General features: G+C 42.3%; 1 protein-coding gene across 1 annotated transcript in view; it reads left to right on the top strand.

The window, feature by feature from the left end:
• The first annotated feature begins 8,359 nt into the window (after window positions 1-8,359).
• REL (REL proto-oncogene, NF-kB subunit) overlaps window positions 8,360-12,978 on the top strand; it is a 60,002-nt gene continuing 55,383 nt past the window's right edge. The window contains exon 1 of the mRNA XM_040429726.1: window positions 8,360-8,649. Within this exon, the coding sequence (XP_040285660.1) occupies window positions 8,643-8,649 (7 nt within the window). The 5' untranslated portion in view covers window positions 8,360-8,642. The remainder of the gene's footprint in view (window positions 8,650-12,978) is intronic.

The following is a 12,978-nucleotide window of genomic DNA, read 5'->3' on the forward strand; positions in this document are numbered from 1 at the left end:
CTAGACCTCATGTGGCTGGAGTGTGTCAGCAGTTCCTGCAAGAAGAAGGCATTGATGCTATGGACTGGCCCGCCCGTTCCCCAGACCTGAATCCAATTGAGCACATCTGGGGCATCATGTCTCGCTCTATCCACCAACTGTAGTTGCGCCACAGACTGTCCAGGAGTTGGCAGATGCTTTAGTCCAGGTCTGGGAGGAGATCCCTCAGGAGACCGTCCGCCACCTCATCAGGAGCATGCACAGGCGTTGTAGGGAGGTAATTTTGACTTGTTTTAAGGACATTACATCAAAGTTGGATCAGCCTGTAGTGTGTTTTTCCACTTTAATTTTGAGTGTGACTCCAAATCCAGACCTCCATGGGTTGAAAAATTTGATTTCCATTTTTTTATTTTTGTGTGATTTTGTTGTCAGCACATTCAACTATGTAAAGAACAAAGTATTTCAGAAGAATATTTAATTAACTCAGATCTAGGATGTGTTATTTTTGTGTTCCCTTTATTTTTTTGAGCAGTGTATTTTTTTAACCCCTCCAGCCCTATTGTACTATGCATTCTGTATTCAGAATGCTATTATTTTCCCTTATAACCATATTATAAGGGAAAATAATACAATCTACACAACCTTGAACCCAAACCTGAACTTCTGTGAAGAAGTTCGGGTCTGGGTACCACAGTCGGTTTTTTATCATGCGTGTGCAAATCACATATCACCCGCGCGATAAAAACTGAACAACGGAACGCAATCGCAGTCAAAACTGACTGCAATTGCGTACCTACTCACGCGGGTTTGCCGCAATGCACCGGGACGCATCCGGACCTAATCCGGACACGCTCGTGTAAAAGAGGCCTTACAGTGTTCCCTATGTGATAAGACTGATCTGTTACCTTCATTCTCCAGGTCAGTACCATTACAGCGCTACTACATTTAGTTTTTCTTGTGTTTTAATACTGATTTTTTTTTTTCTTTGCATCGCCATAATGTTTTTATAGTTACGTCTACTGAGCTGTGTGAGGGATAATTTTTTGCAGGGCAATCTGTAGTTTTTACTGATACAGTTTTGAAGTGTGTATGACGTTTTGATCACTGTTTCTAAAAAAAAAAATTCCCGAAGGTGAAGCGATGAAAAAGCGGCAAGTTGGCCATTTTGATATATTTTTTCCATTACGGTGATCGGACATTTCGAGACACAGCCACAGGCAGTGGTAGCATCTGATCCTTTAGTAGGACCAAGGTTACCACAAGGAATGAACGGCTCCCCCGATCACCACGCAGGGGTGCCGGCATATCACCATGGCATCTGAGGGGTTAAATGTCTGCAATCAGTGTTATCGCTGATAAAACAGCAGAAATCTGTGGCCCCAGCTGCACTCCGGAGTGGGTGCCATTTTTTAAAGAACAGACTTCCACTGTCCATGGGATGTCCTCAAAGAGTTAAACCGTAACTGATGTAAAAAATGAAAATCATACATCATATATTACATGAAAATCTTTCTGTAACAAAACTAGAACCAGCCTTATATATCACATGGAACAACCCGATTAAATGTAAAAAGGTCCTCACCCACTTAGTTTGGCTGGCTCTGCTGGATCAGAACAGATATTACTGAGAAGCAAACAGGCCGGGACGTCTCCTGGCGCGTTTAACCACTTCCAGACCGGGCCATTTACCCCTAATTTTGAAAATCTGACATGTGTCACTTTATGTGGTAATAACTTTGGAATGCTTTTACTTATCCAAGCCATTAAGAGATTGTTTTCTTGTGACAGATTGTACTTCATGTTAATGGTAAATTTGAGTCAATATGTTTTACCTTTATTTATAAAAAAAAAAAATCCAAAAGTTAACAAAAATGGGAAAAAATTCACTGTTTTCTAAATTAGAATCTCTCTGATTTTAAGACAGATAATAATGCCTCATAAAATATTTATTAATTAACATTCCCCATATGTCTACTTTATGTTGGAATCATTTTAGTAATGTATTTTTTTTTTTTTTTTAGGATGATAGAAGGTTTAGAATTTTAGAAGCAATTTTTGAAATTGTTTGTCAACTTTTTTAAGGACCAGTTCAGTTCTGAAGTCACTTTGTGGGGCTTACATAATAGAACCAACCCATAAATGACCCCATTTTTAGAAATGACACCCCTAAAACTATTCAAAACTGGTTTTAGAAATGTTGTTAACCCTTTGGCCTCTTTCACACGGGCGTTGCGGGAAAATGTGCGGGTGCGTTGCGGGAACACCCGCGATTTTTCCGCGCGAGTGCAAAACATTGTAATGCGTTTTGCACTCGCGTGAGAAAAATCACGCATGTTTGGTACCCAAACCCGAACTTCTTCACAGAAGTTCGGGCTTGGGTTAGGTGTTGTGTAGATGTTATTATTTTCCCTTATAACATGGTTATAAGGGAAAATAATAGCATTCTGAATACAGAATGCATAGTAAACTAGCGCTGGAGGGGTTAAAAAAAATATAATAATTAACTCACCTTCTCCTCTTGTTCGCGTAGTTCCCGGTCTCTTCTTTACTTCTTTAATGATGAGCTGTGGGCTAAAGGACCTTTGGTGACGTCAGATCACATGCTCCAAACACATGGTCCATCACCGTGGTGATGGACCATGTGATTGGAGCATGTGATCTGACGTCACCACAGGTCCTAGCCGATAGTTCATCTTTTAAGAAGTAAAGAAGAGACCGGGAACTACGCGAACAAGAGGAGAAGGTGAGTTAATTTTAATTTTTATTTTTTTAACCCTCAATTGATCACCTACTAAGCATTCTGTATTCAGAATGCTATTATTTTCCATTATAACCATGTTATAAGGGAAAATAATACAGTGAATAGACTGTCACCTAGCAACCATGAGTGAAAATCGCACCGCATCCGCACTTGCTTGCGGATGCTTGCGATTTTCACGCAACCCCATTCACTTCTATGGGGCCTGCGTTGCGTGAAAAACGCAGAATATAGAGCACGCTGCAATTTTCACGCAACGCACAAGTGATGCGTGAAAATCACCGCTCATGTGAACAGCCCCATAGAAATGAATGGGTCGGTATTCAGTGCGGGTGCAATGCGTTCACCTCACGCATCGCATCCGCGCGGAATACTTGCCCGTGTGAAAGGGGCTTTTAGGTATTCCACAGGAATTAAAGCAAAATAGAGGTGAAATTTCAAAATGTCACTTTTTTTTGCAGATTTTCCATTTTAATCAATTTTTTTTCTGGAACACATCAAGGGTTAACAACAAAACAAACCTCAATATTTATTACCTTGATTCTGCAGTTTGCAGAAACACCCATATGTGGTCATATACTGCTGTTTGGGCACACGACAGGGCACAGAAGGCAAGGAGCTCCATATGGTTTTTGGAGGGCAGATTTTGCTGGAATGGTCTTTAGGCACCATGTTGCATTTGAAGAAGCCCTGAAGTAACCAGACAGTGAAAACCCCCAAAAAGTGACCACATTTTGTAAACTACACCACCCAAGGAATTTTTAAGGGGTGTAGCGAGCACTTCACTCAACAGCTGTTTCATATAATTTTTAATACTTGGGTGTGAAAATGAAAAAAGAAATTTTTTTTTGCAAGAAAATTGTGCTTTAGGCCCTTACTTTCTTTTTCACAAAAGATAACAGGAGAAAATCCCCCCCAATTTGCTTCCCACTTTACACTGAATACAGTAACACCACAATTGTGGTATTAAACTGTTATTTGGGGATACACCAGGGCTCAGAAGGAAAGGAGCGGCATCTGGATTTTCTAACATGGAATTTTCTGTCATGGTTTTTATGACCAATATTTTTTTTATTTTTTTATTGCTTATTTGTGCGAGACAAGCTGTACTTTCTATTGGCACCATTTTAGAGTACATTTGGCTTTCTGGTTGCTTTTTATCTAAATTTTTTTAGGTGAAGTCACAAAAAAGCTGTTTGGTGTAATTTTTCTATTTTTTTTTTTTACACTGTTAACTTGGGGTAGATCATGTTATATTTTTATAGAGCCAGTCATTACGGACGTAACGATACCAAATATGTATATTTTTTTTTACGTTTACACGTAGAAAAAAAATCAGGTTTTTGTATTGCCATTTTCTTAGAGCCATATTTTTAAAATTTTTCTGGCTATAGTCTTGTGTAAGGGCTTGTTTTTTGCGGGACGAGGTGACTTTTTTGCTACCATTTTGGGGTACATACGACTTTTTGATTGATATAGATCCAGTCATTACAAATGCAACGATACCAAATATGTATAGTTTTTTTATTTATTTTTTATTAAGTTTTACACAATAAAAACATTTAAAAAAAATCATGTTTTTGTGTTGCAATTTTCATAGACCCCTATTTTTTTTATTTTTCTGGCTATGGTCTTGTGTGGGGGCTCATTTTTTGCGGGATAAGGTGACGTTTTTATTGCAACCATTTTGGGGTACACACGACTTTTTGATTGATATGTTTTTTGTGAGGTGAGCGCAAGGTTTATTTATTTATTTTTTTAAGACGTTTAACTGATGCCGTAGATCATATGATATTATTATAGAGCCGGTCGCTGCGAACGCGGTGATACCAAATATGTCTGGGTTTTTTTCTTCAATTTTTTACTATTTTTTTAATAATGGATTTTGGGCGAAATATTTTTTTTATGTGAAGCTTTTTTTATAATTTTTTTTCCTGAACCCCTTATTTTATTTATTTTTTACATTTTTTTATTTTACACTTTGTGTCCCCCATAAGGTCATACAAGACCTCTGAGGGACATTTAACTTCATTTCTAACTATTGATTTCTCCTGTAACTGGGGCTGACATAGTAGCCCCAGTAACAGGGGAAATACACACCCCCATAGAGGCTATACAGCATAATACAGCGCTGTACAGCCTCAGTGCAGGGCTAATCGAGGTCTATGGAAGACCCGACAGTTCCTACACTCGCCCGGCCCCGGCGATCACATGACCGCCGGGCCAGGACAGGAAACGGCATAGTGCTGTGTATATCGTTGAGCGCTGTGTATACAGCGATCTATAAGGCAGGGACATATGTAACGCCCCGTGTGGCATTACCACACCTACGCCCTGTTTCTGTCTGGGTATGCAATCTCAATGTCATTTTATACATTTATTCCAGGTCCCATATATTGTGCATTTCCTGTTATGCATCTGTTTATGTTCAAATTTAATGTGCCAGGTTCACCAGCAGGTGGCAGCGAATATGGCCGAGCAGTAGATAGAGTAGAGTGAACCTTCCATTCCATTCTAACCCTCCTGTGGAGGACTGGGCAAGCCCCATGTCCTGTAGGAAGGGTGGGGACCAGTTAGTTCCAGTTAGTTGAGTGCTAGCTGACCCCTGCTAAGGGAGCAGGTCTGCAGTGCTGCGTCCCTCCTGGACATGTGCTGCCCACCCCAGACAGAACACCTCCAGTTCTGCTGGAACAGAGAGACCACTTCTCATTAGCCAGGAAGAAGTTGCCCTGTACCTTGCCATAGAGTCAGACAGAAAGAGAGAAGTTGCAGCAGAAAACAAAAGATAAAGTTCCTATTTAATCCTGACAGATGTAGCAGAGCCGAATATGTTTGCCTGCCATTTTCATGCTAAAACTTGCTGGAAACCAAGACCAAGTCTGTAAACTGTTTGAAGAAACGTTTCTGCAAAGTAAAGCTGCAGTTGAACTATATACAAAGTCTGGACTCAATCTCTTTCGTCATCCTCTCCACCACCTATTCACCCTATTTGCTCTGCTTCGTCCGGCGACGCCTGGGGTTCCGGATATCCAGGTAGGAGCATTGTGACAAGTGCTAAAGCCACACCTAAGGGACACTATAGGCAGCCCTCATACCTCTCTGGCATTCCTACACCTGGGTACCACCTACCACCAACACCATCTACTTAAGGGGACTCCGTTCCCTGTTGCTGAAATGCAACTGGCGTCACGAAAAATTACATTTACCACATTCTAAAAGGACTCTATCGCACGTATGGGAGTTGCACATACAGGAACGGTCCCTGCCTTCTCTCTGGGTTGCCCTGCTGTCACTGACAGTGGGCCCCCCGCTTTGCAGCTGCACGATCAACTGGACATGGGCGTGCCAAAGGGTGCGTAGACCGAGCCTCTAGGTGCTGAAGCAACGCCCTAATAGCACCTAGAGGCTTATTAGCATATTTTAAAAGTCTTTATTTTAAGAGAACGGCGGCAGGCAGGGAGTTATAAGTCATACAGTTATGTTCTGCTGACATTAGCACATCGCCAATGTCAGTCAGCTACATAAGGTTTTTTCTGATGACAGAAACCCTTTAAACATACCCTTACCCTACACACCCCTCTGGACTATGGGCAGGGTGAATGGGCAATAGCTAAATGGCTGAAAGACATTCCGTAGTTAATGATGTCTACTATATATCAGGCTCTGGAACGCAACCTTCGCTATTTACTATCCAGCCGCTACAGGGAGGTGACCCTACAAATTTATCACCGGGCATACATCTCTCTAGTTCGGGGTCACCGTATGGGCGTCTTTGAATCGTATGGGCGTCTTAATAGTGCTGGAACCCCTGGTCAATTAATGGTCTTTAAAATAGCATCCATATGAAGCAATAGTGCAGTAGATTTTTTTTTATCATTTTTAAACACATTTTGCATTTTATTAAAAGTTTCAATAAAGGTTTAATATAAACAAAACAAAAATAAGGATAAAAGACCATGTCAGAAACTAAAGAGAAGGCGTAAGAAAGACATGGAGGGAATCAGACACATGGCCAGTTCTGAGGTAAAGTTGCTGACAGAAATCTGGCTGATATAGTAGTTAGAGTGACCCTTTATAGTGAAAGAGGCATCTAATCCCCCTCCTGCGTTGAAGAGGAAGTGGAGGTGTCACATCTGTGCCAACAAATGAGCAGATGGTAAAAGGAGAAAATCCAATTCAGGCCTCTTGCTCACGAACGTAAGGGCTCCGTGCCCGTGCTGCGGACCGCAAATTGCGGTCTGCAATGCACGGGCACCGACCGCGGGACATCCGCATGCGGAATCGCGGACCCATTCACTTGAATGGTGTCCGCGATCCGTCCGTTCCGCAAAAAGATAGAACAAGTTAGATTTTTTTTGCGCAACGGTAGTGCTGTCATGGGGTTCCGTTCCGTGCTCCCGTTCCGCACCACATCTCCGGATTTGCGGACCTATTCAAGTGAATGGGTCCACATCCGTGATGCAGAATGCACACGGCCGGTGCCCCGCGTATTGCGGAACCGCCGCAGCATGGGCACAGAGCCCTTACATTCGTAGGAGCAACAGAGCCAAGTCTGAAAACCATTCCTCCAACGTGGAGGACACACTGATCCTCCAATGAAGAGGCAGAACTTTTCTAGCCACCTGGGAGAGGTGACACCCGTGGAAGGACACCGTAGGCAACAAGAATATAATTTGCCATTTTTGAATACAAATTTCTCTATCTACAGCTGACAAATATGCAGGACACAGCAGGAATTAGATTTTTATACTCCTACTCGGGGGCATATTATGGAATTGCTATGGATGCAGTTACTTTTAGGCTTATTGCACACAAACGTGTGCACTCAGTGGCCGTATTGCGGACCGCATTTGCATTCTGCATCACGGATGCGGACCCATTCACTTCAATGGGTCCGCAAATCCAGAGATGCGGAATGGTGCGGAACGGAAGCACGGAACGGAACCTGTATTTCCGTTCCGCAAAAAGATAGAACATGTCCTATCTTTTTGTGGAACGGCCGGATCGCGGACCCATTAAAGTGAATGGGTCCGCGATCCACTGCGGCTGCCCCACGGTGGGTGTTCGTGCATTGCGGCCCGCAGTACGGCCATGGGGCGCACACGTTCGTGTGCAAGAGGCCTTAGTTGCAGGTTGCACTTTATGCTTTTTCATTCAGAACACTCAATAGACATTTTCTTGTCTGTTCAGATGCACTTTATCACTTAAACTGATATATATGTGGTTAGGGCACGGTACCGGTGATCTTTTATGGGTTACACTAACACCCAACCATCTAGACTGAAACTTGAAAATTGTCTGATTATGGTTTATACCTTTCTAATTTATAACTATTTTATAGGGTAGTTTCTGGGAGCTGACATGGGGGTGTACAGTACGCCAGTGACCACTGTACCTCACAGACGTCACTACGTGTGTCACTATAGCCCTTTGGCAACCAGCACTAGAGAACACTAGTAGGTAGAATGGTGGAGCTGCACAAGGTGTGATGTCAGTCATGTGGGAAGGCAGTGTGTGGAGGGACTTTCCACTTCTCAGATTGTAGTGAACACACACCCAGTCCCCGGCTCCTCCTAGTACTTCTAATAGGCTGCTCCAAGTACTCAGTGCTCAATACCCAACACTGCCCTGAGCAAAAGAACTTGTTTGCTGGGGAAAAAAAAATCTGTGTAGAATCTGGTCATCTGCACAGCCAAGCTCCAAGGGTTCTCAGTGGGATCATCTATGGGTCTGGAGCATCGGTGAACCTTCTCCATAACTGCTGATCACAGAACACAGCCTTTGGTGACCCCATACCATTTTTTATACAGGAGAACTTAAGAAAGCCTTCAAAGGGGCAACTACAATCTCTCCCTTTTTTTGATACATATCCAAGGACAAGCGGATCCACTAAAGGTGATCCACCATGGCAGGTAAGTGTCTACCATGTTTTAGCCTTTTAGCTTATAAAAGTGCAGATTATAAGAAAATTATAGCAAAAAATAGTCTGTGAGGGTTAGACATATATAAAATAGAGTGACGCCCATAGGGGGCAGACATCTTTTAGGACTCCCTATAAGTAAGTCTACAATGGAATAAGTCTACAATGCATAGCAAATGGAAACCAGACAGATATTTTTTTATATTGAGCGCTACCACAAAAGTAAGTACAGTATTGGAAGTGTCTGGCTTAGTGTATAAGAAAATATGTCTAGTACTTTCTCAGATCAAAATGTGTTTTGTGTGGCGAAATCTCTTGCCAAATATGTGTTTTTGTCAATGTAGGTTTGTGAAGGAAGCCGAATGAATGAATGATCGGTGGAAAGTCTACAGATTAGTGTCATTTATTGTTGTCTTGGTGGCATAATTTTTGTGTAGTGACACAAGGGATTTTGTTATTACTGTAGCAAATTGTTATTACTGTAGTAAATTCACCAAAACTCAAAAAAGGAGAAGTTCTGTCTTCTCGGTATGTGTCACGAGAAAGGAATCGGTCACTTCTCCAAATTTGTAGTCACTCGTAATCAAACTGGGTATTCCTCTGAGCGGGCAGTATCGTTGTGGTGTACATAAATTTATGCCATTGAGAGAGATGAGGAAGTCCTGACATGATCAGTTGCAGCTGATCACCAGCTAATTACATGTGATAATGTTATCAGATATGCAGATCTGACACAGACATGGCCGAAGTGAGCTTTTCATTGGACTCAGATCGTTGTGAGATGGGTTTTCTACACAGCCCTGCAGTTTAACCGAGGGATTGTGATACACCAACACCTTTACCAGTAGAACATTTAATGATACTCTATGTTCAGATCAACGTTATGAACACTAGAGGGCGGAAGACTATTTCATGTCTAGATGTAGCAGAGCGGATTTTTTTTAAAATTGAAATTGTTGAGGTTTTATAGTATGGAAACTTAAACTAGGAACAAATAAAGTTTAAAACATGGGACCTAATATAAAAAAGTGCAAGAACAAAAATAAATTTAAAAGAACACATAACACATTTTAAGCATAAAACTGTCACTATTACAACTATTGACATACTCATACTGTATATATAACACCATTATAAATACAGTCAATTAAACTACCTAAGATAAAGGGATATTTCAAGATTTTTTTTTTATTGATGGTCTATCCTCAGGATAGGCGATCAATATCTGATCAGCAGTTGTCTGACACCCTGTACCCCTGCCGATCAGCTATTCCCAAGCAGCTTCAGTGCCAGAGTTACTCAGCTCCATTCACTGTATGGTTTAGCGAGCTGTTACTGCAGTACTGTTCCCATTCGCTTCAGTGGGAGCAATGCTGCAGTAAATACCTCCATCCATTATGCAATGGACAGAGCTGTGTAATTCTAGCGCCAACTTTCGGAGCTGGAGCTAGTGCAGAACAGCTGATCGGTGGATATGCAGGATATAAAAATGATAAAATACTCTAAGAGATTTATCTAACATTTTAAGAGGGTTGGCCCATCTGGGACATTAATGGCGTATTGCTAGGATATGACATTAATATCACATAGGTGCGAGTCCCACCTCTAGGAACAGCTTCTATCTCTAGAACGGGGAACCCCTAAGTGAAGGAGAGGACACTGCTCATGCGTGGCATGCTCTCCATTCATTGCCATGGAAGTTCTGAAAATAGAAGCTCACTTGGCTGTTTTTGAAATCCCACAGCAGTGAATGGAGAGCGCACTGCCGAAAGACCGGCCACCTCTCCATTCACCGCTATGGAACTGCTGGGAAGAGCTAGCACTCGTCTATTTTCGGAACTCCTATAGCGGTGAACGGAGGGTGGCCACACATGCCCAACTGCTCTCTGTTCACGTCAGGGGGCCCTATTCTGGACATAGGAGACATAGGACCTACACTTATCCTGGTAATATGCCATCAATGTCCCATATAGGGATGCACCTAATTAAAAGCATATGGAAAAGCAATCTTGGGTTCATTTCTTCAGCAGTATAAATAGTATACAAAATAATATGCCTCAAAACGCTACCTAAAAAATAACATGATACAAAATGTATAGCGAAAAAGTTAATGAAGTAATGCAGTGAAAAAAATCTATGCTGCCTTGAAGGCCCAAATCAGTATCATCCCTAATTCCTTTTCTTTTCCTTCCCTGTTGCCCTATTGATGATGGATCTGGATAATCACTTATCTCATGAGCACAATAGGCCTCATTTATCCACACTGTCTAACAGGAAATCCGTCTTAGTGGCCCATAGCAACCAATCAGAGCTCAGCTTTCACTTTAAGAAATGAAAGCTGAGCTCTGATTGGTTGTTATGGGCAACTAAGACAGTTTTCCTGTTAGGCTGAGTTCATACGAGCGGATGCCGTGCGTGGCATCCGCTCCGTGAAAGAGTGTCAAGACCCGATGCAGACTGCAGAGGCACGGAGCATTAACATGACTGATAATGCTCCGTGCCTCTGCAGTCTGCATCGGGTCTTGGCACTCTTTCACGGAGCGGATGCCACGCACGGCATCCGCTCGTGTGAACTCAGCCTTAGACAGTGTTGATAAATGAGGCCCAATCACTTTTAGACTGAATACAGCCTAGCCACAAGTCCTGCTTCAAAGTCCCCTGGTGATCAGCTTTTATGGCTACGGGCTCATGCACATGAATGTGTATGCTCCATGCTGTCGCCCGCAAATTGCGGTCCACAATGCATGGGAACCTTTCGTGTGCACGCAGTTTGCGGATGCGGACTAATTTACTTGAATGGGCCCGCGATTTGCAAGAGACGGTCTGCACCACAAAAAAATAGGACATGTTCTATTTTTTATTTTTTTTGCAGTGCGGACGCATGGACTGAAATCCCACGAAAGCGCTTTGTAATGTTTTCGTGCACTTCCGATACGTGCCTCCGTTCCACAAAAAGGTGAAGTCCTATCTTTGGTCGTATCTGACGGATGCAGACTCACTCAAGTCAATGGGTCCTCATCTGTGATACGGAGTGCACACGGCCAGTGTCCATATATATTGCGGACCGGCCATTTACGGTCTGCAATACGGGCACGGGGCACGCACTTTCGTGTGCATGAGCCCTAGTACTAAGTAATGTATTATTACATGCTTGCCATTAAATGAATGGCCGTCGGTGTAATACATGGAGAGCCCCTCTATGACTGAGCATGGAAAGGGGTTGTCTTCATGATAATGTCATGTATCTCGCACATAAAAAAATCCCACAAAAATAAAATAGAGCAAGAACAGAAAGGGGAATTTTGCCCAGAAAATCAGCTACTTCCCGATTTATCCAATTATAGCTACATCAGATTACATGATATTATCACATTATATTGCTATCACTGTATCACATGGGTGTATGGGTCTAGCTATCCATAGGTGGCCTCACTGATGGCACCTCCTACAATAAGCCAATGAAATCATTCAGTGTCAGTCACGTTCTACATAACCCTTTATGTTATCGTGCCCTAATAGACAAGAATTTTAGTAGGGGAAGGCCTATATAATGCTTAAAGAGGACTTGTCACCTCTCCTGACATGTCGGTTTTAGTAATATCCTTCATTCACCGTGCATTAACAATTCCCAACGTTATTTTCCTATGACTCTATGTTGTGCTATTCCTCTATTATTGCTACGAGAAGTTTATGAAGAAAGGTCCAGCTGTGGGCGTGTCCCTGCACAGTCTGTGATTTTTCATTCAGTGCTGCCAGTGTCAGACTGTGCAGGGGCACACCCCCAACTGCTAAGGGTACTTTCACACTTGCGTTGTTTGATTCCGGCAGGCAGTTCCGTTGCCTGAACTGCCTGCCTGATCAGGCAAACTGTATGCAAACGCATGTCATTTTTTCAGACTGATCAGGCATTTTTCCTGATCAGTCAGAAAAATGCATTGCAATACTGGATCCATTTTTCCGGTGTCATCAGGCTAAACGGATCCAGTATTTATTTTTTTCTCATTTTTATGGTTTAATAAGATTTTATTATCTTTTACAATCATAAAAGAAACATCACAAATTTCAGTATAAATACCGCATACAAGGATACATTCGTAAACAGCAGTATAGCATCAAGGACAAGGTATAAGCATGTATCTGTATCTGTATAACAAACAATCAGCTGTCATAAAGTCAGCGGAATCAAAGGCCCTGAAGGGGCTTAATAAGGCCTCAAACAAATGATGTATAGGCCAATAATTCTAGACAAACTTTGACATAAAAGAGGGGAGACAGGATGACACACAAGAGGAGGATGGGGGGGGGGGTTTCTCATTCTTAA

Source organism: Bufo bufo, chromosome 4 (assembly GCF_905171765.1).
Source record: "Bufo bufo chromosome 4, aBufBuf1.1, whole genome shotgun sequence".
NCBI lineage: Eukaryota > Metazoa > Chordata > Amphibia > Anura > Bufonidae > Bufo > Bufo bufo.